This window comes from Carcharhinus amblyrhynchos, chromosome 4 (genome assembly GCF_965287045.1).
Source record: "Carcharhinus amblyrhynchos chromosome 4, sCarAmb.v2.hapA, whole genome shotgun sequence".
Lineage (NCBI taxonomy): Eukaryota > Metazoa > Chordata > Chondrichthyes > Carcharhiniformes > Carcharhinidae > Carcharhinus > Carcharhinus amblyrhynchos.
Window position 1 is genome coordinate 46,753,155 of NC_137327.1, and position 27,128 is coordinate 46,780,282.

The 27,128-nt window shown below is 42.6% G+C and overlaps 1 protein-coding gene across 3 annotated transcripts in view; it reads left to right on the forward strand.

Moving 5' to 3' along the window:
- The window catches only part of zdhhc1 (zDHHC palmitoyltransferase 1), an 81,915-nt gene that overhangs the window by 48,779 nt on the left and 6,008 nt on the right, over nucleotides 1–27,128 (forward strand). For 2 of the 3 annotated variants that reach the window (XM_080187093.1, XM_080187091.1), the window contains exons 9-10: nucleotides 18,468–18,585; nucleotides 25,140–25,239. In XM_080187093.1, the coding sequence (XP_080043219.1) occupies nucleotides 18,468–18,585; nucleotides 25,140–25,239 (218 nt within the window). The remainder of the gene's footprint in view (nucleotides 1–18,467; nucleotides 18,586–25,139; nucleotides 25,240–27,128) is intronic. The other variant, XM_080187094.1, reaches the window with a different exon arrangement.

Genomic DNA, 27,128 nt, shown 5'->3' on the forward strand with positions numbered 1-27,128 from the left:
ACCTCTCAAGCTTGTCCCACCATTAATAATATCACGGCCCTCAAACCTGCATGCCACCTACTTCTTATCATCCTTCTGCTTGCCAAAAATCTATCAAAGTATTTAAAAGTATTCAAAGATTTTATTTTCACTATCTTTTTCCGGCATTCTCTATGTGCCATTGGCAGGTTCAGACATGTTCCTGATATGCATAAACATTCTAGTTTAATGGCAGCATGTAATATAATGATTAACTTTTTGTTTTATCCTATGTAGTTTAGACAACAACATGACCAACATGTAAGCTGCATTATTTTTATAGAATAACCGATGTCTAATTGGTAATATAAAGGATTTTCAGCTGGCATTACCCTTCATCTGGAGTTCTTTATTCTTTTATGGGATGTGGGCGTCATTGGCAAGGCCAGCATTTGTTGTTCATCTTGAATTGCTAAAACTGAATTGCTTGGTAGGAATTTTAGAGGGTAATTAGGAATCAACAACATTGATGCGTTGCTCTGGGTCTGGAGCCACATGTACGCCAGATCAGTTAACGGCAATAACAACCCAGCACAGGAAACAGTCCCTTCAGCCCAACGAGCCCACGCCGCCATTTCAACAAAGCATTTTCCTACACCTACCCTGCCCCGTGTGTATGTGAATGGTACCCCTAATGTAGCCAGATTCAGGGGAGAATAGTGTAGGGTCAATTTGGTACACCAATCAGCCTGAGAGCACATCTTTGGGGCGTGGGAGGAAACCGGAGCACCCGGAGGAAACCCATGCAACCACAGGGAGAATGCGCAAACTCCCACAGACACAAGCCCAAATCCATGTATCTGCACAGCTAGCAGTGATAGTCACTGAGCTGTTGTGGTGCCCGTCTGCTGGTCCAGGATTAAGCACACACAGCGACACGAAGTACTAGGCCACTCTCAAAACCTCCAAGAGCAGCCCACGCACGACCCACCGTGTGCATGCCCCTCGTTTGACACCAAGGTGGACCGACACCTGTGGATTAAAAGAGACAAAAACATTAACATGTAATACTATATTTCCAGTGTCGTCCCGAGGCTCTGACCATTTTTAATACCGTCTACTATAACCCTCCATCCCTGTTTTGCTCATGTGGCTATCTAAGTAAACCTTAAACAAGTCCAACTTGCCTGCTTCCACCACCTTACTTGGTAGTGCGTTCCATATCCCCACAACCCTCTGCGTGAAAAACCTTCCTCTAGTATCCAAATTATACTTCTCCCCCCTCACCCTTAGATCGTGACCTCTCGTAATAGTTGTCCCCAATCTAGGGAAAAGCCTACCACTGTTGACTCTATCTATTCCCTTCATTATTTTATACACCTCTATCAGATCCCCCCTTAATCTCTGTCTTTCTAGGGAGAAGAGCCCCAGTTTTTCCAACCTTTCCTCGTAACTCAGTCCTTCCACGCCAGGCAACATCCTGGTAAACCTCCTCTGCACCCTCTCCAGGGTCTCCACGTCCTTCCGGTAGTAAGGTGACCAGAACTGGATGCAGTACTCCAAATGCGGCCTAACCAACGCCCTAAGGGACATTAGTGAACAAAGTAGGTTTTTATAACAATCAATGGTAGTTGTCATAGTCACCACTATTGAGATTAATTTTATATCCCAGATTTATTAATTAAATTTAAATTCATCCTACTCCAGACCATTCACCTGGGCCTCTGGATTATAAGTCCAACAATGTTACCACTATGCTACCATCACTCCTGTCCCTACTGAGTCATTTCTTCAAATGAATTGGCTGATCAGGAGCCCTGTGGTTCCAATTAGAGTGCTTGCGCTAGAAAAATAGTTGAATATTAGCTAAAGAAAATTATTTTTTTTTCTTTCATGGAATGAGAGTGTTACTGGCTAGGCCAACATTTATTGCCCATTCCTGATTTCCCATGTGAAGGTGATGGAGAGCTGCCATCTTGAACTGCTGCAATCCATTTGGTGTAGGTACAATCATTGGGTAGGGAGTTCCAGGAATTTGATCCAGCAATAGTATATGGTAAATGGTGCTGTTCCTGTGCATTGGTGAAGGGAGTGAATTAGGTTGGTGGTTGAAATGCCGATCAAGTGATTTACTTTGCTCCAGATGATATCAAGGTTCTTAAGCCGCACTCATCCAGGCAAGTGGCAAGCATCCCAAAATTCTCCTGTCTTGTGTCTTGTTGATGGTGGAGGAGCTTTGGAATCGGAGGTCAGTTGCTCATCTCAAAATTCCCAGTCTCTGACCTGCTTTTGTAGCCACAGTACTTGCATGGCTGGTCCAATTTGATTTTAGTTCAATGGTGACCCTCAAAATGTTGTTAGTAGGAGATTCACCAGTGGTAATGCCAATGAATGTCAAGTTGTATGGTTGGACTCTGTTTTGTTGGAGATGGGCTTTTTCCTGGGACTGGGCTGTGTGAATATCACTTGATGTGGAGATGCCAGTATTGGACTGGGGTAAACAGAAGAAGAAGTCTCTCAACACCAGGTTGAAGTCCAATAGGTTTATTTGGTAGTAAACGCCACTAGCTTTTGGGATTTGCACCTTCGTCAGGTGAGTGGGAGTTCTGATCAGAAACAGCATATAAAGGCACACACAGTTTACAGAATACTGATTAGAATGCGAGTCTTTACAGCTAATCAAGTATTAAGCATAGGTTAAAGAGATGTGTATTGTCTCCAGACAGGACAGCAAGTGAGATGTTGCAAGCCCAGGCAAGTCACAGGGTTCCAGATAGTGTGATATGAACACAAGATCCCGGTTGAGGCCGTCCTCGTGTGCAGAACTTGGCTATCAGTTTCTGCTCAGCAACTCTGCACTGTCGTATGTCGTGAAGGCCGTCTTGGAGAACGTTTAACCAAAGATCAGAGGCCAAATACCCGTAATGGCTAAAGTGTTCGCCAACAGGAAGGGAACAGTCTTGCCTGGTAATTGTCGAGCGGTGTTCACTCATCCGTTGTCGTGGCGTCTGCATGGACTCCCCAATGTACCATGCCTTGGGACATCCTTTCCTGCAGCATATCAGGTAGACCATGTTGGCCGAGTTGCAAGAGTATGTGCCATGTACCTGGTGGATGGTGTTCTCATGTGAGATGATGGCATCTGTGTGTTGGACAATTACCAGGCAAGACGTTTCCCTTTCTGTTGGCAAACACTTCAGTGGTCACTGGCATTCGGCCTTTGATCTTCGGGTAAATGTTCTTCAAGGCGGCCTTCACGACATACGACAGCGCAGAGTCACTGAGCAGAAACTGATGGCCAAGTTTCTCACACACGAGGACGGCCCTGACCGGGATCTTGTGTTCATGTCACACTATCTGTAACCCCCATGACTTGCCTGGGCTTGCAACATCTCACTTACTGTCCTGTCTGGAGACATTACACGTCTTTTTAACTATGCTTAATGCCATCTCCACTCCACATTGCCTGCACCTTTTAAGACTTGATTAGCTGTAAAGACTTGCATTCTAATCTGAAAACTGTGTGTGCCTTTATATGCTCTGTTTCTGATCAGAACGCCCACTCGCCTGACAAAGGGGCAAACCCCGAAAGCTAGTAGCGTTTACTACCAAATAAACCTGTTGGATTTTAATCTGGTGTTGGGAGACTTCTTACTGAATATCACTTGCCATTTATCAGCCCAAGTTTGAATATTGTCAGGTTTTGCTGCACATGGACCTGGACTGTTTTCGTTTCGGGATATTGCAAATAGTACTGATCAATATGGAAGAATGGTCATAGACGAAGCAGCTAAAGATGGGCCTTGTGCGCTCCCCTGAGGAACTTGTGTAGTTGTATCTTTGGACTGAGATGATTGACTTCCAACAACCGCAATCTATTTATTTTGTGCTAGACATGATTCCTACCAGTGGAGAATTTTCTCCCCATTCCCATTGACTTCAATTTTACTGGGATTCCTTGATGCCACACACGATCGAATCCAAGCTAACAAATGTCTTTAGATCTAGGTGGAATCATTTGGGTAGCCTCAAAATCAATCTTCAAATTTGAGGACAGTTGGTGTTAATGTTTCATATCTACTCCAAACAGTCTATTCTGATGACAGATGTTATTTGTGTTGGCAGATATTAGTCATAAACAGAAAACATTTATTCTCATTTTCAGTAAATATCTTACTGCGGCAAATAAATGCCATTTCTGAATTTCGAAACCAGAAACTGCTGTATCAGCATACAAATTACTTTATTAGAAATAACTCCAATATATGTACATTTCCTTGGTCAATTTATTGCTTTTTTTTATAATTTATATTGGAAGTGTCTATGTGAACATGCCGCATTGTAATTACACTTCCTCCATCATTGTAACACCTCAATTTTGTCCCTCTCAGATCCTTTTCCTGCACTGCAGAAATACTCTGCCGCTGCAACTCTGCTTCCAAATTCCATTAAATCGAAGACAGAATATATAATTTTAAAATGGGAGCTGATTTTATGTACTGATTTAAAATTGTTTCCCATCTTTTAAATCCACTTCACCTAAAGATTACACTTGATCTTGACTACCTGTTTTAAATGCCACAAGAAATTGACTTGGGTTTGCTGGTCCATTCTGAGCACTGGCTTGTAACTTTAAGAACGGAGTAAAAAAATTATCTAAAAAAAAAGAAATTTACTTATGTTAATAATGAAGAATGCAGTCAAGTATAATAGTACTATTTTAGACTATAGTGTAAAGTTTTTCTTTGCACCAATATACATAGCCTCCATCTGCACTGTCGATTCTATTTGGCCCATCAAGCCCGCATCAGTAACAATCCCATCCAGATCCCATCCCCATAACCCATTATATTATTGTCCTAATCCCCTTGACATTAAGGGACAATCATGGCCAATCAACCTAGCCAGCACATCTTTGGACTGTGGAAGGAAACCAGAGTGCCCGGAGGAAACCCACACAAACACAAGGAGAATGTGCAAACTCCACACAGACAGTGACCCGAGGCTGGAATTGAACCTGGATCCCTGGTGCTATGAGGCATCAGTGCTAAATACTGTGCCACCCAATACATTATCTTGCTTTGCTTGAAGTCAAACTCTCTAGTGCTGTTAATTTGCTCAGTTACTGTATACGTAGAAACACAGCCTGATCTAAACCTTAGACTAGGATGTTTATTAAAATCATGTATATATTTGTTAGATAGACTTGCTAATTGATAAATAATTACTTTTACTGCTTTGATAAGCCACTATCTTTGTTTAAAAGCAAACTAAACTGGATTTCAGAAGCTTGAATGTAAATTATGAATTGTCTGGGGGAGATGCTGCATGGCACCTCAAAATCTTGATGCATTGCATGATAGTATTCAGATATGGATTTTTGAAGGGTCTCATAGCGAAATGAAAGTCATTAGATTATTGAACAAGAACTTGTAATAGGTTAAAAATTGTTAACTACAGAATGTACTGCATATTCTTAAATAATGTATTCTTAAATAATAATAACCTTAATGTAACAGTAAAATATCACCGATGCTGGAAGTCGCAAATTTAAAACAGAAAATGCTGAAGACGTTCAGATCTGGCAACATCTGAGGAGAGAGAACAGTTCATATTTCAGTTCAACTATTTTTCTACAGAACTTTCTGACAATAAACCCTAGATCTGAAATATTAAATCTGTTTCTATTTACATCGATGTTGCTAGATCTGCTGAGTATTTCCAGTATTTTCTGTTTTTATTATGATTTATATTTTATTTTTGAGTGAATCTATTGTGTTAATATAGAATATATCCAAATGAAAATTATGATGCCACGGAAATTGTTTGGTTGAATTGGCGCATTTCAGTTTCATGTTGTGCTCCCCTTTCACTGACATAAACTGGAGTTTGATCTGGCTCCAAACACACTTTCTGTCCAAATCCAATCATCTACATGATGTAAAAATTGCTCTTTCCTCTCCTTACTCTCTTCTTTGAAACTGTATCATCTTACGAAGTTTGACCTGTGATGCACAGTAATAAACAGTTGAACCTTTGTGACAAAGTATCATATTAGAAGGAACAGCATTCCATTGATGCAAGTGGAAATAAAGGAAGCAAAACTACTTGCTGAAATTGTTCTATTAACTGGAATGCACTCCAGTTAATAGAATAATTTCAGCAAGTAGTTTTGCTTCTTTTAACGAACCGAGTTCCGGCATGACATTCATACTTTGAGTTTTCCAGTACAACTTGTAAAAATTTTGTAAAGAAGTGAATGAGTTGATGGCACATATCAGTACAAATGATCTAGTGACCATTACAGAAACGTGATTGCAGGGTGACTGGGACTGGGAACTGAATATCCAGGGGTATCAGACATTTAGGAAGGGTACACAGGAAGGAAAAGGAGGCGAGGTAGTTCTGTTAATAAAAAACATCAGGGCAGTAGTGAGAGACGATATAGGGTCTAAGGAGCAAAATGTGGAATCATTGTGGGTGGAGATGAGGAATACTAAGGGGAGAAAGTCACTGGTGGGCGTGGTCTATAGGCCCCCAAATAATAACTTTTGAGGTGGGGATGGCTATAAATAAGCAAATAATGGATGCATGCAAAAATGATTGGTCGACTCAAGTCGGACACAGTGGACTTGAGGAAGAGTTCTTAGAATGCTGTCAGGATAGTTTCCTCGAATGGTATATTACAGAACCTACGAGGGAGCGAGTTATCTTGGATCTGGTCCTGTGTAACGAGACAGGTAGAATTAAAGATATTCTTGTGAGGGATCCTCTTGGGATGAGTGATCACAATATGGTTGAATTTCTAATACAGATGGGGGTGAGAAAGTAGGGTCCCAAACCAATGTCCTCCGCTTGAACAGAGGGGAGTACAATAGGATGAGGGCGGAATTGGCTAATGTGGACTGGGAGCACAGACTACTTGGTAGGACAGCTGAGGAACAGTGGAGGATTTTTAAGGAGATTTTTCTCAGTACTCAGCAAAAAAAATTCCGGTGATAAAGAAGGAACGTAAGAAAAGGGATAACCAACTGTGGATAACAAAGGAAATAAAGGAGAGTATTAAATTAAAAACCGATGCATACAGAGTGGCCAAAACTAGTGGGGAATTAGAAGATTGGGAAAACTTTAAAAAAAACAAAGAACGTCTAAGAAAGCGATAAAGAAAAGAAAGATGCATTATGAAACTAAACTAGCACAAAATATAAAAACAGATAGTAAAAGTTTTTACAAATATATAGAAAGGAAAAGAGTGGCTAAGGTAAATGTTAGACCCTTAGAAGACAAGAAGGGGGATTTAGTAATGGGAAACGAGGAAATGGCTGAGGCCTTAAACAAGATTTTTGTGTCAGTCCTCACAGTTGAGGGCACAAATAGCTTACCGAACATTAATGGTCAAGGGACTGTAGGGGGTGAGGTCCTTAAAACGATTACTGTTACTAAAGAGGTAGTGCTTGGTACTAATGGGACTCAAGGTAGACAAGTCTCCAGGCCCGGATGGAATGCATCCCAGGGTACTAAAAGAAATGGTAGAAGTAATAGCAGATGCGTTAGTAATGAGTTATCAAAATTCACTGGACTCTGGGGAAGTGCCGGCTGATTGGAAAACAGCTACTGTTACGCCACTGTTTAAAAAAGGAAGTAGACAAAAGGCGGCTACCTACAGGCCGGTTAGCTTAACGTCCGTAGTTGGAAAAATGCTTGAATCCATCATTAAAAAAGAAATAGCAGGACACCTGAAGAAGAGTGGTTTGATCAAGCAGATGCAGCATAGATCCATGAAGGGAAAGTCGTGTTTGATGAATTTACTGGATTTCTATGAGGATGTAATGAGTGCAGTTGAGAGGGGAGCCAATAGATGTGGTGATTTTAGATTTCCAGAAGGCGTTCGATAAGATGCCTCACAAAAGGTTGCTGCAGAAGATTGGGGTACACAGAGTTGGGGGTAAAGTGTTAGCGTGGATTGAGGATTGGCTATCTAATAGGAAGCAGAGAGTTGGAATAAGCGGGTGCTTTCCTGGTTGGCAGTTGGTGACTAGTGGTGTGCCGCAGGGATCAGTGCTAGGGCCTCAACTGTTTACCATATACATAGATGACCTGGAGGAGGGGACCGAGTGTAGAGTAACAAAGTTTGCTGATGACACGAAGATGAGTGGGAAAGCGAATTGCATGGAGGACGTGGAAAGTCTGCAGAGATTTGGATAGGCTGAGTGAGTGGGTGAGGATCTGGCAGATGGAGTATAACATTGGCAAGTGTGAGGTTATCCACTTTGGAAGGAACAATAGTAAAGTGGAATATTATTTAAACGGTGAAAAATTACAACATGCTACTGTGCAGAGGGATCTGGGGGTCCTTGTGCATGAATCGCAAAAACTCAGTCTGCAGGTGCAGCAGGTGATCAAGAAGGCAAATGGAATGTTGGCCTTTATCGCAAGGGGGATGGAGTATAAAAGCAGGGAGGTCTTGCTGAAATTATACAAGGTACTGGTGAGGCCGCAACTAAAGTACTGTGTACAATTTTGGTCCCCTTATTTGCGAAAGGATATATTGGCCTTGGAGGGAGTACAGAGAAGGTTCGCCAGGTTGACTCCAGAGATGAGGGGTTAGGTTATGAGGAAAGATTGAGTGGATGGGGCCTGTACTCATTGGCATTTAGAAGGCTGAGGGGTGATCTTATAGAGACATATAAGATAATGAAGAGGCTAGATTCTTTCCACTTAGAAAGGAAACAAGAACTAGAGGACACAGCCTCAAAATAAGGGGGGGTCAGTTGAGGAGGAACTTCTTCACTCAGAGGGTAGTGAATCTCTGGAATTCTCTGCCCCTTGAAGTGGTGGAGGCAACCTCATTGAAAATGTTTAAGTCACAGGTAGATAGATTTATGATCATTAAGGGTTATGGGGAGCAGGCGGGTAAGTGGAACTTATTGAATGGCGGGGCAGGCTCAAGGGGCTTGATGGCCTACTCCTGCTCCTATTTCTTACGTTCTTATGTAATATCACAAGGTATTGACTATTGCAATATGTTTCACCTCTGGCACTTGAGTCCAGCCAATCCTAGTGGATTTGGTGCAACTGTCCAGGCACAAAATTGGCAAACTCACTGAAACATTTTACATGAGAAACATCCAGCTTTTAGGTGCAGGAGACTATTGAAATTGATTAGTGGATTGTCCGATGTACTGAGAATTCAAACACTCCCATGCACATAGATTGTGAGGTTCCACAAACAAGAGAAATCAGGTTGGCGTACACAAAAAAAGAGCACCTGTTACACACACACACACACAGTTGATTCTTGACTGTCAGATTTTCTCACACAAAAAAACTAATTCGAAAACGAAGACAAAATCAAGGTTGCTTCCTCTTATTTTTGTCTCCCTTCTGTAATTCCCTATCTTTCTTTCCCATTAAGCCAAAATCTTCCATTTTTCAAGCTTTATCGTAGATAATCTATTTCTCTCTCACCTGCCTGACCTGCTGAGTATTTCCAGCGTTTTCTGTTTTTATTCAAGATTTAGCCTAAACTCTCATAAACATTAAGTTCAAGGTGTAGTTTGTGCAAAAAAGCAATTTCCTAAAAGTGTTAAATTCAGCAAATAAGGAGCAAAATTTTCCAATTTTCCAGGCCCAGGAAGCTTAACAAGCTGCAATGGAGCCATTTAACCACCTCCACTTTTAGCAACTGTGTTTAGCAATTGTCAGTTGTGACTGGCTTTGTATTTTTAACATGAGAGGACACAAAGAAGTTCTGGTCAACAGGATAGTTGTTATTCTTCTGAATTTGGCACTTAGGGACATTGTCAGGGTGGTGTAATGGGAGTTTTATTTTGCAGGGAACCTTGCTATAATTTATTTAGGATTACTGGATTGTGATTATAGGGTAGCCAAATGAAAATGATTGATTCCATCATCTATTAGCATTCATTATTTTTAAAAATGCTGTTTGCTAGACAAGCTCCAAAATTCACATTTTGCTGTTTAACAAGTTATGTTAGTCCTTAATATTTGGGACAACTCCTAAATCCACAAATGAAAAATAAATTAGTTGTGTATATTGTAAGTTCAGTTTGGTGTTAATATTATTAGACTTGTAAAAATCTTACAATTTATTGTTTGTGAATCACAAAGCAAAAATCTAGGGGCTGAAATTCTACCCATCAGTAATTTTGGCTAACAAGCCAGCTTGAATACAAAATATGGTTTTTGAGAGGAGCGGTATGGTGGGGGAATTGCAGGGGTCAGGATTTGATAACATTTTCAACCTGACTCCATTGGCGTTTAAGCTGTCAGGCAACTAAACAGCAGGCCAAGAAGTCCAGTGATTAAAAAGAATAGTTAACCTTCTCAAATGTTTAATTATTTCCTCTGCAAGTTATGAACAATTGGTTCAGGAAGCAATTGTAAGACACGTGTCCAACCCTGCTTCCAGACTTTGGCTCGTAACTTGGAAAATGACTAATGTTGTTTCTTTCCAAACTAATAGAGTCCCAGAGGCACAAGAGTAGTTACAATTCTTTCTGATAGGAGTTTTAAGATGGCGGGTTATTCATGAATTAAACCAGACTTGAGTCCTAAGCTATAATTGCATTATGATTTGAGGGTGTTGAGTGTGTAGCTAGTGCATACGAACACTGTGAAGTGCTCATTCTGATTATGCGCGTAGTTTTATTAGTTGCCTCTCCATTTCTGGATAAGAGTTCAATAGTACAATTCCCAGCCATCTCTCTCGAATTTTATGGCAGAATTTTATGACAATGATTCCGAGTGTCCAGCTAATGTGAAAATGGGAGCGTTTCTGATCCATTTTCATGCCCAATCTTATGGACATAGAGATTGAAAATATGGGCAAGACAGCTTATAGCTGCTGCAGGCAGTGGGCTGGGCTTAATTTGCCAGCAAGCCTGCAGAAGAAGCTACTGAGCATGTGCAGACTTCTGATGCTGCACATGCACAATTTCAACAGCAGGGGTCTGACCGACAAAGCTGTTGGGCCCCTGCTATTGCTCCAGCTTCACAGACTCTTTTTCCCCCCATTCCCCCAACCTGGCGATCATGAGCCAGACACTGCATGGCGATCTAGCCCCTGCCACCCTCTCCTTTCCCCCGCCACCAGTCAGGCCTCCCCCCGCACCCCCTAACCCCAGCCCAAATCCAGTCACAATGCTGAGTGGTAGCAGGCCCTCCCTCCCTCCATGATCCAATTGCGATGCAGAGTGGCAGCGAGCCTCCACGATTGGGCCATCCCATAGGCCCTGCCTGGTGAGCAGTGCCAAGGTTCCTAGTGGGCTTAACCAAGGTGCCACAGCCATTCCGGAGTGCCTCAACGGCCTCCGGTTCCACTGGCGAGGCCAATGTGACTGTTCTCCGATCATGGCCCTCATGAGGCCATAAAGACTAATGAACCTGGACAATTCAGGGCCTGGCTCACTAAACAGATGTAAATTAACATTTGAATAAATTATTCAGCTTCTCGGCCACTTCCGTCGAGAAGCTGAACTTGCTGGAATCAAACTCTCGTAAAATCGCGAGAGCCGAGAAATCAGGTGTGGCCCTGATTTCTTGGCTCTCGCGATTTCATCGGCTCATTCTGCCCATCGATGGGTAGGGCAAGCCAGTAATCTCCCAGTCGTTAAAATTCTTTGCTATGCTGCAACATTGTGTATCACTGAAGAATCATATTATCAACAACATTGCTTGCTACAGATGGCATAAATCATGAGGTCAGATAATGAAACCCATTTGGTGGTGATTGAAATTTGTGAAGTATGCTCTTTGCTCTCCTTCAGCCACCTCTTTGGCCTCTTCTGGCTCCTTTTATTGTAGCACAACCCTCCATTGTGGCCTGTCATCTAGCAGCATTGAAGCATCTGCAAGTTCTGCATACAGGAGATGTTTTGGAATATGCCATCTTCCACCATTTGTTGTTGACCCATCTGCTAAGGGGAACAGAATCCTCCTATCTACTCTGTCCACACCGCTCATGATTTTGGACATCTCTATTTTATCTTCTCTCAATCATCAATTCTAAGGAGTTCAAATCCCAGCATCTCCAATCTATCCATCTAACTGAATTCCCTCATCTTTTCAGCACCCTCTCTAATAATTTTGTATCCTTTCTAAAGTGTAATGCCCAGAATTTGACGCTTTCTTATTCTTCATTCATGAGGTGCTGGCGACATTAGCATTTATTGCCCATCCCTAATTGCCTCTTGAACTGAATGTCTCGCTGGGCCATTTCAGAATGGCCTGGAGTCACATAGGTCAGACTGGGTAAGAACAGCAGATTTCTTTCCCTAAAGGGACATTAGTGGACTAGATACGTTTGTACAACAATTGACAGTAGTTTCATGATCATCATTGTACCTTTTAATCCCAGATTTTTTTTATTATTGAATTCAAATTTCAGCATCTCCTGTGGTGGATTTCAAGCCTGGGTCCCTAGAGTGTTATCCTGGGATTCTGGATTTCTAATTCAATGAATAACGCCATTTCCTCCCTTGAATATATTGGGGCTGAAAGAGTGTTTTATCAAGTGCATTATAACTTCCTTAAGTTTTATACTTTGCCTCTATTCATAAACCTCAGAATCTAACTGTACTCTCAACCTGCCCTACCAATTTTAATGAATTACACATGTATCCACAGTGCTCACTCTTCCTACACCCCCTTTTTAGAATTATATCCTTTATTTTGCATTCCCTCTCCTCTTCCTTCCTGTAAATATTAATCACTTTGCGCTTCTCTGTGTTAAAATTTTATTTGCTGCATACCCCCAATATTACCAGCTTTTCTACATCCTCCTAAAATCTATCACTATCTTCCTCACAGTTTATTCCTCTTCTAAGTTTTGTTTCATCTTCACCTCCACATCTATGAAAAATTGGATGATTATGGCCAGGGCCCCACAATTTCTATCCTTGCTTCCCTCACCATCTTTGGATGCACCCCATCCAGACATGATTACTTATCTACTTGAAAGTAAAGGCTAAACTGTCTGGATGGCAGGTTTCCTTCCTGGAAAGGAATTGGTGAACACTTAGATTTTCGAGATAATTTTTAAAGCTTTTGGCCACTCCACTTTAGTGATGTCAGCTTTTTATTTCCATATATTTTTAATCAAATTAAAATTCTGAAAGCAACATGTGAATTTGATCTCTGATCCCGTAGATTATTAGCTCAGGCTTCAGTCCAATAACAAAATCACTGTTATATTTCATAAAGCCCATTGATGAAGTATAAAACTGCACCAAATCTTTACTCAATCTTAACATTTATTTAGAGTAAAACATTACAAACATACACCACCTAACTCAACTACACCTCAAGTTTCAGTGAGTCTCTCTTTATATCTGCTCAAGTTAGACTCCAAGTTAATGCCTTCCATCTGCATGTAATTATACTCTATTTGATATATGCAAAAGCAAAATGTATTTGCTACAATTAGAATTGTAGAATGGTTACAGTAAAGATGAAGGACAACCCATCCTGTCCATGCCAGTCTCCAAGTTACTCAGCCAATCCCATTCTCCTGTCTTTTCACTGCAACCCTGCAGACTTTTTGCTCATAGGTAATTATCCAATTTCCTTCTGAAATTGAGTTTTCCTCCACTACACTCACAGGCAGTGCATTCCTCTTCTTAACTACTCACTGTATTTAAAAAAAAATGTTCCGTTCACATTAAATCCTCTAGTTCTCTTCCCTTTCACCAATAGGAACAGTTTTTCTCTGTCTGCTCTGACCAGTCACCTCATAATTTTCGAATACCTTTGTCAAATTTCCTCTCAGTCTTTGTGGAGAGCAGCCCCAGTGTCCCCAAACTGTCTGCATGGCAGAAGTCTCATCTCTAGATAATTAATTTAGTACCTGGCTTATTAAGTTGCACAAATGTGTGCAGCAGATTAAAAGGTTTACCTCTCATCGGTCTCAGGAAAGTGGACACCATGTCTTCATCTATTTTGTTTGCCAGTGCAAAATAATCAAAATGCTCAGTATAGAGCTCCACTGCTCCATATTCTCATCAAAAGCTCCAACAATGCCAAAACCTCCCACCATTTTTACTCATGCAGATTTCTGTATGTGTATTTTGCAATCACAGTATTAATTTGAACTTTGGTCTGTCATTTACTACAGCCAGCTTTAGAATCTGTTTTTCAGAGTATCTTTTAATTATGTCCATGTTAGCCAACTGATTTTCTCCATAAACAACAAAGTGGCATGCATGTGTGAGAAGTTTCCCTTTTTCAGACTTTGCTTAAACAACAACTTATGAGTGATATAGCAAGCGAATGTCCATTATCTCAATGCCAGTTTTGTTGTGCATTTAATTATAGTCCGGAACACTCGATAAACAAACGTAACTTTATTGCGGTGTGTTCTCTCTCGTACCTATTGCTTCTCGGATTTCCACATTACATTGCATTGAATCACTTCCTAGCATGTATTGCTATAGCATGGCTCTCTGCTGAGTCAAAAGGGACAGATATGTAACATTTGCTCTCTTAACTTTTTCATCATTCATGGAGCTCTGGCTTACTTTGTAAAACCAGCTTTCCTGGTTTTGGGAACATACCTTGGATTATCTATTGTTCAATTAAATTTTGCCTACCAATCTTTTTTTTCCAATTTTACCTGCTTTCACCCATTTAAGTTAGTCCTCCCCCAATTAAAAAGTGACTTGGTACTTCTGCCCAAAAAGCTTCTAACTGAACCCTGAGTTTTAATGTGGTTTAAGAACTAATCTGGAAATAAAAAATTGGAATCAGTTTAAAAAAACGATCACAAAGGTGTATTAGTGTCACAAGTAGGTTTGCACTAACACTGCAATGAAGATACTGTGAAAATCCCCTAGTCACCACATTCCAGCGTCTGTTCAGATACACTGAGGGAGAATTTAGCATGACCAATGCACCCAACCAGACTGTGAAAGGAAACCAGAGCACCCGGAGAAAACACAGGGAGAACGCACAAACAGTGACCCAAGCCAGGAATTGAACCTGATTCCCTGGCACTGTGAGGCTAGCCACTGTGCCACCATGCCACTCCAGTTTTTTTAAAAAATGACCACAAAGCTTTAAGGTTATCAGGTTCATAACAAAGGCACTGGGGTAACAATGTTATGAAAGAGGCATTGTCCGCAAATAGACTGATATAGTCTGTGATAGTAATAATCTAAATTCTCAACTTGATCTGAATCATTTGAAGTTCAATCAAGTGGGAAATCAGCTAAAGGTTTAACTGTGATGAATTTGACTTTAATTCAATTTCGGATCTGAGATTGTTGCGATAAAATGTCTACAATTAGCTAGCATGGTATCCACACACAATGGCATCACAAGTTTAAAACCTAACAAATTAGTTATTTTAAATATTGTCATCAAATATTAATGTCAAACACACTAAGTACCCATGTTTTAATTACTTATGATTTTTTAATAATATTGGTTATAGAAGACAATCCTTAATGGTTCTTCTAAAATCCAGAAAACTTTGGGGACATTTTAGTGCAGTGAACTGTGCCTTTTTATCTTTGGGACCAGATTTGAAACCAGTTCAGACTGATGTGATGCAAGTTTCTTTTTATTGCTGTAATTTGAATGGACTCTGCAACATTATGGTGTGAATGACTGATTCATATAGACATTATTTTTAATGTATTTTAACCAGTATCACAGCGATAGTGCGAAGCTGAATTATGTCTTTTTGCATTCAGGGGATGTGAGCATCACTTTTATTGTCCATCTTTAATTGCCCTTGAAATGAGTGGTCATTCCTTTTGTAGAATTGAGATATGACATAGAACCATTGAATCCTACAGTGCAGAAGAAGGCCAGTTGGCCTATTGAGTCTGTACTGACCACAATTCCACGTAGGCCCTATCCCAATAACCCCATGTATTTATCCTAGCTAGTCCTCCTATCAAAGGGGCAATTTAGTATGAACAATTCACATAACCCGCACATCTTTGGAGGAAACTGGAGCACCCGGAGGAAACCAATGCAGACATAGGGAGAATGTGCAAACTCCACACAGATAATCCCCGGGACTGGATGGAATGCATCCCAGGGTCTGAAAGAAATGGCAGAGGTGATAGCTGATGCCTTAGTAATTATTTATCAAAATTCGCTGGGCTCTGGGGAAGTGCCGGAAGATTGGAAAACAGCTAATGTTATGCCGCTGTTTAGAAAAGGTAGCAGACAAAAGGCAGGGCATTATAGGCTGGTTAATTTAACGTCCGTATTTGGAAAAATGCTAGAATTCGTCATCAAAGAAGAAATAGCGAGGCACCTAGAAAAGAACGGTTTGATCAAGCAGACGCAGCACGGATTCATGAAGGGGAAGTCGTGTTTAACGAATTTATTGGATTTCTATGAGGATGTGACTAGTGCGGTAGACAGAGGGGAACCGGTGGATGTGGTGTTTTTAGATTTCCAGAAGGCATTTGATAAGGTGCCCCACAAAAGGTTGCTGCAAAAGGTTAGGGTGCACGGAGTTGGGGGTAAGGTGTTAGCGTGGATAGAGGATTGGTTGTCTAATAGGAAGCAGAGAGTTGGAATCAATGGGTGCTATTCTGGTTGACAGTTGGTGACTAGTGGAGTGCCGCAGGGATCGGTGCTGGGGCCTCAACTGTTTACCATTTACATAGACGATCTGGAGGAGGGAGCTGAGTGTAGGGTAACGAAATTTGCTGATGACACAAAGGTGAGTGGAAAAGCAAATTGCGTGGAAGATGCAGAAAGTCTGCAGAGAGATCTGGATAGGCTGAGTGAGTGGGCAAGGACCTGGCAGATGGAGTATAATGTCAGCAAATGTGAGGTTATCCACTTTGGTAGAAATAATAGCAGGAGGGATTATTATTTAAAGGGCAAAAAGCTGCAGCATGCTACGGTGCAGAGGGACCTGGGGGTCCTTGTGCACAAATCACAAAAAGCCAATCTGCAGGTGCAGCAGGTGATCAAGAAGGCGAATGGAATGTTGGCCTTCATAGTGAGGGGGATAGAATATAAAAGCAAGGAGGTCTTGCTGCAACTGTACAAGGCACTGGTGAGGCTGCAACTGGAGTACTGTGTGCAGTTTTGGTCACCACATTTGCGAAAGGATATATTGGCCTTGGAGGGAGTGCAGAGAAGGTTCACTAGGCTGATCCCGGAGATGAGGAGGCTAGCCTATGAGGAGAGATTGAATAGACTGGGTCTGTACTCGTTAGAGTTTAGAAGGCTGAGGGGGGATCTTATAGAGACATATAAGATAATGAAGGGGCTAGATAGGGTACAGGTAGAGAGATTCGTCCCGCTTAGAAAGGACAGCCTCAAAATAAGAGGGGGGCAGTTTAGATCGGCATTGAGGGGGAACTTCTCTGCCCATTGAAGTGGTGGAGGCTATCTCACTGAATATATTTAAGTCATGGGTAGATAGGTTTCTGATCGACAAGGGAATTAAGGGTTATGGGGAGAAAGCGGGAAAGTGGAACTGATCCACTTCAGGTCAGCCATGATGTTGTTGAATGGCGGGACAGGCTCGAAGAGCTAGATGGCCTACTCCTGCTCCTATTTCTTATGTTCTTATGTCCCTGGTACTGTGAGGCAGCAGTGCTAACTATTGTGCCACTGTGACATCCATAGGGTATACTGATTAATTAATCATGGGCAGGGCATCATTTGATATCATCTTTACCCAACAACTACATGCAATGCAATTCAGTGGGCTGGGCCCATTCCTCTTGGAGAGGCATAGTGCTAAGCTGGCCATTGAGCATGTGTTGATCTATCATCGGCCAGTCTGCTGGCCTCCTAATTGCTGGCCAGTTTGATTGCAGGCCGTATGACACCCGCTGCCGTCCTGCCTCGCCTCGCGGCTTGATGGCTGGTCGCCCAGACATGTAAGGGCCCCTGACCCCTTTCCCATCACCCCAATCACTGGCCTTCTTCCCTCCTCCATTGATCCCAACTGCAGAGTGGAGTGGGACCGCCCCATCCCCACACCAATTGCCCCAGAGGCCCTGTCGTCTTGGCCCATGCCTGGTGGCAGTACCAAGATTTTCCCTGCCCCATTTGCAAAGTGGGCCAAGGCTGGCATTGGCACCTTGGCAGTGGTGTCAGGCCCCAGCTCCCCACGAATGGGGAGCTATATTAAACCCTCCTGGACTGAACCGCTCCTGGCAGAGGGGAGAGGCTAGCAGGCCTGTAGACTTCATTCCCAAGCCTGCTAATGATATACAATATTCAAAATATATTTAAATGAGAGGCTGCGTCGATTAGGCAGCTCTGTGCTGATTTCCAGCACGGAGTTGAAAGTGAGGGAAATCTGGCACTGGGAGATGCATGAAGGCCTAGACACCCAGCACGAGTTGGCTGCCACTAGCGTCTTAACAGCCTGTTGCACTGAAAAAGCAGATGGGAGAATTGTCCCCAGTACTTTTGTAACGGAATCTTTCAGTCTCTCTAGGCTACACCACCAACAAATATTTCCATTCTTCTGTCACTGCCTAACTGTCTTCTGTTTCATTTAGAGCACCAGAACATTACCAAAATGGTGATGTGAAATTGTCCGGTAGTAAGCAAGAAGATGATTCTTTGCCTACAATTTCTTCCCATCTTCAGCAAGCCAAGGTAAAGAAGACTTTGCAGGTAAAGGAGTTTGATGTACAGAATTTGAAATACATGTATTTAAGAATTCAGGTGCACCTGAAGCACCTGCTTTCCAAATTGAAGGTGCCACATTTAAGATAATTGAAGGAACAAATCATTAAGACAGACATGGGAACATCAATCATTTATATTTAATCAGTTCATGATTTCAGCTGCAGGTTGCTAAGTAAAAGTGATGCATTCAATTTGAAGTAGGGAAAACAACTTAATTGGTCAAGTCATAAATAAGAAACCTTTTCTTATTTATTCCTGGGATGTGAGTATCATTGGCAAGGCCTAATTGTTGAGAGGTGATGGTGAACTGACTCCTTGAACTACTGCAGACCATATTTCTAGGTGCACCCACAAAGCTGGAATGTTCTAACAACAGTAAAAGAATGGTGATGTAGTTCCAAGTCAGGATGGTGTGTGACTTGGAGGGGACTTTCTGTGCTGTTCCTGCGCATGGTGGTAGATATGTTTAGCCAGCACTGAGAATTGTGAAGTTTCAGGGCACAAGAGGCCTGAGAATTGTTTTGTTGGGCTCTCAGCTAAGCATTGATAATTTTTCTCTCTTTCAAAAGCAGAAGTTAACAGAATTACATATAGAACATAGAACATTACAGCGCAGTACAGGCCCTTCGGCCCTCGATGTTGCGCCGACCAGTGGAACCAATCTAATGACCCTCTAACCTAAACTATTCCAATATTATCCATATGCCTATCCACTGACCATTTGAACACCCTTTAAAGTTGGCGAGTCCACAACTGCTGCAGGCAGGGCATTCCACGCCCTTACTACCCTCTGAGTGAAGAACCTACCTCTGACATCCGTCCTATAATTACCACCCCTTAATTTAAAGCTATGTCCCCTCGTGCTATCTGTCACCATCCGAGGAAAAAGGCTCTCACTATCCACCCTATCTAACCCTCTGATCATCATCTTGTATGCCTCAATTAGGTCACCTCTCAGCCTTCTTTCTAACGAAAACAACCTCAAATCCCTCAGTCTTTCCTCATAAGACCTTCCCACCATACCAGGCAACATCCTGGTAAACCTCCTCTGCACCCTTTCCAATGCCTCCACATCTTTCTTATAATGCGGCGACCAGAACTGTACGCAATACTCCAAGTGCGGCCGCACCAGAGTTTTGTACAGTTGCAACGTGACCTCACGGCTCCGAAATTCAATCCCTCTACCAATAAAAGCTAACACACCGTACACCTTCTTAACAACCTTATCAACCTGGGTGCCAACTTTCAAGGATCTATGCACATGTATACCGAGATCTCTCTGCTCGTCGACACTACTAGCTCTATACTCTGTACTTCTGTTACTCTTACCAAAGTGAATCACCTCACACTTTTCCACATTAAACTCCATTTGCCACCTCTCGGCCCAGCTCTGCAGCTTATCTACGTCCCTCTGCAAACTGTAACATCTGTCCTCACTGTCTACAACTCCTCCGACTTTGGTGTCGTCAGCAAATTTACTAACCCATCCTTCTACACCCTCATCTAGGTCATTTATTAAAATGACAAACAGCAGTGGCCTCAAAACAGATCCCTGAGGTACACCACTAGTAACTGAACTCCAAGTTGAATATTTCCCATCAACCACCACCCTCTGTCTTCTATCAGCTAGCCAATGCCTGATCCAAACTGCTAAATCACACTCAATCCCATGCATCTGCATTTTCTGCAGTAGCTTACCATGGGGAACCTTATCAAACGCTTTGCTAAAATCCATATACACCACATCAACTGCCTTAGCCTTATCCACCTCGTTGGTCACATAAGAACATAAGAACATAAGAAATAGGAGCAGGAGTAGGCCATCTAGCCCTTCGAGTCTGCCCCGCCATTCAATAAGATCATGGCTGATCTGTCGTGGCTCAGTTCCACATTCCCGCCCTCTCCCCATAACCCTTAATCCCCTCTCTTATCAAAAACCCATCAACCCGCGTCTTAAAAATATTTAGCGAGGCAGCCTCCACCACTTCAACGGGCAGAGAATTCCAGAGATTCACCACCCTTTGAGTGAAGAAGTTCCTCCTCAACTCCGTTCTAAACCGCCCCCCCCTCTATCTTGAGGCTGTGCCCCCTAGACCTACTGTCCTTTCTGAGCGGGAAGAGTCTCTCCACCTCTATCCTATCCATCCCATTCATCATCTTATATGTCTCAATGAGATCTCCCCTCATTCTTCTAAACTCTAACGAGTACAAGCCTAGTTTATTCAGCCTCTCCTCACAGCTCAACCCCTTCAACTCCGGCATCAGCCTAGTAAACCTCCTCTGCACTCCCTCCAAGGCCAAAATATCCTTGCGTAAGTACGGCGACCAAAACTGCACACAGTACTCCAGCTGCGGCCTCACCAATGCCCTATACAGCCGCAGCAAGACCTCCCTACTTTTATATTCAATCCCCTTCGCTATGAAGGCCAGCATCCCATTAGCCTTCCTGACCACCTGCTGCACCTGCAGGCTGGGTTTTTGCGACTCATGCACAAGGACCCCGAGGTCCCTCTGCACCGTCGCCTGCTGCAGTTTTTCACCACGTAAGTAATAATCCTTCCTTCCATTATTCCTACGAAAGTGGACCACCTCGTACTTGCCAACATTAAATTCCATTTGCCAGTTCCTGGCCCATTCGCCCAACCTATCTAGATTCTTCTGCAGACTCTCCACACCCTCCGCGCAATTTGCCGTTCCACCAATCTTGGTGTCATCAGCAAATTTCAACACCACACACTTGGTTCCCTCCTCCAGATCATCTATATAAATGGTAAATAGCTGAGGCCCCAGCACCGACCCCTGGGGCACTCCACTAGTCGCCACCCGCCAATCCGAATAACACCCATTGACCCCCACTCTCTGCCTCCTATTTGACAACCAATCCTCTATCCACGCTAACACCCTACCCCCAACTCCATGTCCCCTGACCTTCTGCAATAACCTCTTGTGAGGTACCTTGTCGAATGCCTTCTGAAAATCAAGAAAGACCACATCCACCGGCTCTCCTCTATCCACTGCCCTAGACACATCCTCATAGAACTCCAGTAAATTTGTCAGACGCGACTTCCCCTTAACGAAACCGTGCTGCGTCTGCTCTATCAAGCAATTCCCCTCAAGATGCCTCGCTATTTCCTCCTTGATGACGGATTCTAACATTTTACCTACAACAGACGTTAAACTAACCGGCCTATAATTCCCTGCCTTTTGCCTGGCACCCTTCTTAAACAACGGCGTAACATTAGCCGTTTTCCAATCTTCCGGCACTTCCCCGGAATCCAGCGACGTTTGGAAAATAACCACCAAGGCATCCACTATCACCTCCGCCATTTCCTTCAGAACCCTCGGATGCATTCCATCCGGTCCTGGGGACTTGTCCACAATCAGTCCCTCCAGTCTGTCGAGCACCGCCTCTCTAGTAACAATAATGTCATTGAGACCCTCCAGTCCTACCACCTTTCCATCTCTAACACCCAGCAAAGTATTCACATCCTCCTCCGTGAAGACTGAAACAAAAAAGTTATTCAAGACCTCAGCCATTTCCCCATCCACTACCACTATGTCCCCCTTCTCATCCTCTAAGGGTCCAACGTTCACCCTAGCCAGCCTCTTCCTTTTTTATATATTTATAAAAACTCTTGCTATCCTTTTTTATATTAAGCGCTAGCCCAGCTTCATAGTTTCTCCTACCCTTCTTTATCAAATTCTTTGTCAATCTTTGTTGACATTTAAACCTCTCCCAATCCTCTTCTCGCCCACTACTCTTAGCTACTCTAAACGCTTCCGCTTTTAATTTAACACTTTCCTTCACCTCCTTCGTTATCCACGGCTTATTACCTCTCCTCCTATGGTCCTTTTTGACCATTGGAATAAATTTCTGCTGAGCATCAAGAAAGATCTCCTTAAAGATCCTCCACTGCTCCTCAGCAGACCTACCTTCCAACGCGCTCCCCCAGTCCACATTCGCCAATTCTTCTCTCATCCTACCGTACTCACCTCTGTTCAAACAAAGGACGCGTGTCCGGGAACCCACTTTCTCCTCCTCCATCTGCACCAGAAACTCCACCATACAATGATCACTCTCCCCAAGAGGATCCTTCACTGCAAGGTCCCTAATTCTACCCGCCTCATTACATAATACCAGATCCAAGATAGCTCGCTCCCTCGTCGGCTCCAACACACACTGTTCAAGGAAACTATCCCGTCACCTTTTCAAAGGTTTGTGAGGCACGACCTACCCTTCACAAAACCATGTTGACTATCCCTAATCAATTTATTTCTCTCTAGATGATAATAAATCCTATCCCTTATAATTCTTTCCAAATCTTTGCCGACAACAGAAGTAAGGCTCACTGGTCTATAATTCCCAGGATGGTCTCTACTCCCCTTCTTGAACAAGGGGACAACATTTGCTATCCTCCAGTCTTCCGGCACTGTACCTGTAGCCAATGACGACATGAAGATCAAAGCCAAAGACTCTGCAGTCTCCTCCCTAGCCTCCCAGAGAATCCTAGGGTAAATCCCATCCGGCCCAGGGGACTTATCTATTTTCATCCTCTCAAGAATTGCTAACACCTCCTCCTTAAGTACCTCAATCCCGTCTAGTCTAAAAGACTATCGTAGTCACAATCAAAATGGCAGCCTTCCATCTCATAGTTTTGTTGTTTGCGTTGTGGCAGACATTCCAATGTTAGGCATAGTCTGTCTGGCTCAGGAGTCTCAGTATCGTATGACAGTCTCTGCCACATTTGCTGCAGAGGAGGTCACTGGGCTGAGAGACTGCAGAATTCACAAGCCCCTGTTTTCTCTGCACCTTCTTCTCATTCAGTTTAGCCTTTCGTTTCTGCTCATCTCTTCAAATGCCTTTATAAGCAGTCAGCCTCCAGAGGTCACAGCCGTCAGCAACTGTCTCCCGGTTATCAGTGTCAATATCTTCAAATTTCACTTGCAGATTTTTTTACAGTTTACTCCATTCTTAAAGTCACAAAGCCAGTGCACAGAGCAGACGAGGCAAACCCTTAAATCAACTCCTTGCTTGCTCCAAAAGCAACTCAAATTGAATCCATTTCAAAGTCCCCGCAAGAGGGGATAAACAAGACCCAAGCTGACAAGAAAAAGCTTGCTCCTGATCTTGGGTTTGATCTGACACTTAACTTAGCCAAAAGGCCAAGAGACACACCCCTGCCACATGATCTTGCCTGCCAGGTAACCCCTCACTTGATCTTAGCCAAAAGGCCACAAAGCAAATTTTTTTCCTCCGTTCTTAAAATTCCAAAACCAATGTGCAGAATGGACTAAGCAAATCCAATTCCATCTCCTTGCTTGCTTCAAAGACCAAATTCAAATTGAATCCAATTCATGGCCCCCTCAAGAAGTGGCTATGATGTGGAGATGTCGGCGTTGGACTGGGGTAAACACAGTAAGAAGTCTGACAACACCAGGTTTAAGTCCGACAGATCGGTGTGTCAGACCCTCAAGAGGGACAAACAAGATCAAGCTGAAAGATAGGGCATTGCACCTGATCTTGCACTTGACTTAGCCAAAAGGTCAAGAAACAATCGCCTTGTAACAGCGATATGGATATCCAATAAATCGTGTCCCAGTGGCCAATTCCGTGTTGTAGCTTCATCAGGTTGACACTTCATTTTTAGGTATGCTTGGTTTTGCTCCTGACACACTCTCCTGTGCTTTTCATTGAACCAGGGTTAATCCCTTGGTTTGATGGTAATAGCAGAATAGGGAATATGCCGAGCCATGAGATTAATATAAACCATATCTTGAATAGTATTCAACCACAATAGTAACTCAATTACACATCACTGATGTTAAATTAAAATTATGCATGCAAAACAATTACCTTTTCTGCATCCAAACAACAATCTCATTTGCGTCATACTGACCTGATCTAAGTTTGCTGAAAGAGACCTGTGGTACTTTTTTTCTTGCATTGAGTAGTATAATTGGGAGTTGAATAAGATTAGCTTGGATTATATTAGTTCTAAATTGATGATGATGCTTGATTTGATGTAACAGTCTGTATGGCAACCATAATTATGACTTATTTTATTAATCACCCACTGTTTTATTATCTATCTTAGCTCAGCAATATTTATTTCAGTTGGGGGAGAGGTGGACAAAGCTAAAAAGTTTGGAATTTTGCTTTTTGTGACTATATTGGAAGTTATTAGTTTTAATGGTAAGCAGCAAAATATTCATTCAGTAAGTATCCATGAAGCAGCTGCCTTGCTGCAGCATTAAAGCTGTAGAGTGCTATAGTCAATGCTGTAAAGTTCATGGCCAATAAATTCCTGTTCCTTATACAACATCACAGGAATTATTGAAATGATTTCAAATCGGCTTGGCGGTTCAAAAATCACTGTTTTTTCAAGTAGGTCTGATATGGTATTTTTAAGAATATATAAAATAGTGTTTGTTTTGCATGCGAGTACCTGTGTTCCATTTCTAACTACAATGTACATCTCCTTTGGGCAGCTTTTAAAGTGGTTTAAAATCATGGGTAACTAATATTTCTGTAATTAAAGAAAAAGAAGAGAATACACAAAGTTCCTGCAGACATGATTAATGACAAGTCATCATCCAGCACCATTAAGTTGTCATCTGTTCCTCCTGTATCAGAACCAGGTAAGGATTAGTTTGTAAATGATATGGAAACCTTTAAAGCAACTTTGTGCTTTTTTTGGGAGATGCATATGGTAGACTTAAGGATTTGTAAACTATTGGACATTCCCAACAGCCCAATTTTCTAAACTTTAATATTTATTATAATTTGAAGATGCATTAATATCAGTAGGGAAAACCTTTGTCATTAGTGTCAACATACCACAATGAAATTAATATAAATGTTGTGATTTGTTTTAATTAATACAGATACCTAACTCATCATGTTTCATATAGAATTGCAGAATTGTTATAGTGCAGAAGGAGGCCATTTGGCCCATTGGGTCCGCACTGGCTGTCCAAGCAAGCATTATGGTTTCGTGCCATTCCCCTGCATTTTCCCTGTATCTCTGCATATTGTTTTATGTTCAAGTAATCATCTTATGCGCTCTTGAATGTCTTGATTGAGCCTGCCTCCACCACATTTACAGGCAGTGCATTCCAGACCCGAACCACTTGTGTGAAAACGTTTTTTACTGTTATATTGTGTATCAATGTATTTTACCTGGTATATAAGACATTATGATTACTTTTAATATCCAGCCATATGAGCCAGAAGGTCTTATTTCATTTCCTCCTTGTGCTAATTTGCTTGGTTTCAGCTGAGTTACCTTCCATTGGCCTTTACCAGCTTGGGTAAAGGAGGGGAAAATCTGATCATGATTTCTATCTAGTGACCTCTGCAGGAAAATGGATGTCAATGAGAGGAGAATTCAATTTTATTATGATATTCTCTATAATCAAACACCTATGATATTTTCTGAGCTCACTATATGAGGAATGATCATTTGGACAAGTTACTGGAGGATTACTAGCACTGATGCCTTAGTAAAAGTCAATATTTTCAGAAGTGGAGGGGGAAAACAACAGCAGTTAAAAGTATTGTATTTCAAATGTTAGAATTTTTGCATATACAGGAAAACTTTGGGAGTGATCTTACCGTTGTGCCCCGATGAGCGAGGCAAGCCAGCAAGATCATGAGAGAACTGAGAATTCAAGTTTGCGCCTGATCTCTCACGTCTCACGTCCTTACCAGCACCAGATATCTGGCATGATTAACCCGCACCCATTTTCGGCATGAGGCTGAATAATTTATTTAAATTATTTAAATCTAAATTTACATTGATTTAATGAGCCCAGGATGTTATCATCCAGGTTCACTGGTCTCTGTGGCTTTACCTGGAGAGGTTCTCTCCAGTGAGAATTACAGCTGGTCCCCAACAATGGGGACTGATTGTGATGATCTCACCAGTAGAACCAGAGGTTATTGAGGCCTCTTTGGGTCAGAAGCAAGGGGGTGGTGCCCCTTTGGCAGTGCCCACTGGACAGTGCCAAGGGAGCAGGGTCTTTGTTGGTGGGGGTAGGGCCGACTGGGGGGAAACACTGTGGAAGGCCAGTTGAGGTTGAGAGGATGACCTGTGCACTGTGAGCTAGTGATCAGTGGAGAGGGAGGGCCCACTGCCACTCTGCACGAGGGATCATTGGGGGAAGGGGGGGCGATCAGGGCTGGCCGTGGGGATGGGGGGGTGGGTGGTGTTGGGCCGGCAATTGCAGAGGAGGGGCGGGAGATCATTCCAGTGGGTGGGGGATGTCCCAATAGACCCCAGGCCCCTGTGGTAGCTTTTGATTGGGGGGGGGGGGAGGGGGGGTGCGGGTGCTGTGTGACAGGTCTCTGCTGCACGTGCACCATAACACCCTCTGCTGCTCTCAGCCAGCATTCTGGCAACTTAGGCTCCATCCCCTCCCTTTACAGATGAGAAATCATTTCTGCTATTTTTTCGTGCACTAAATGCATAAAATAGCAGATTGAAAATCGCTCAACAAGCGGATCTGAAACTCTTCCATTTTCACAC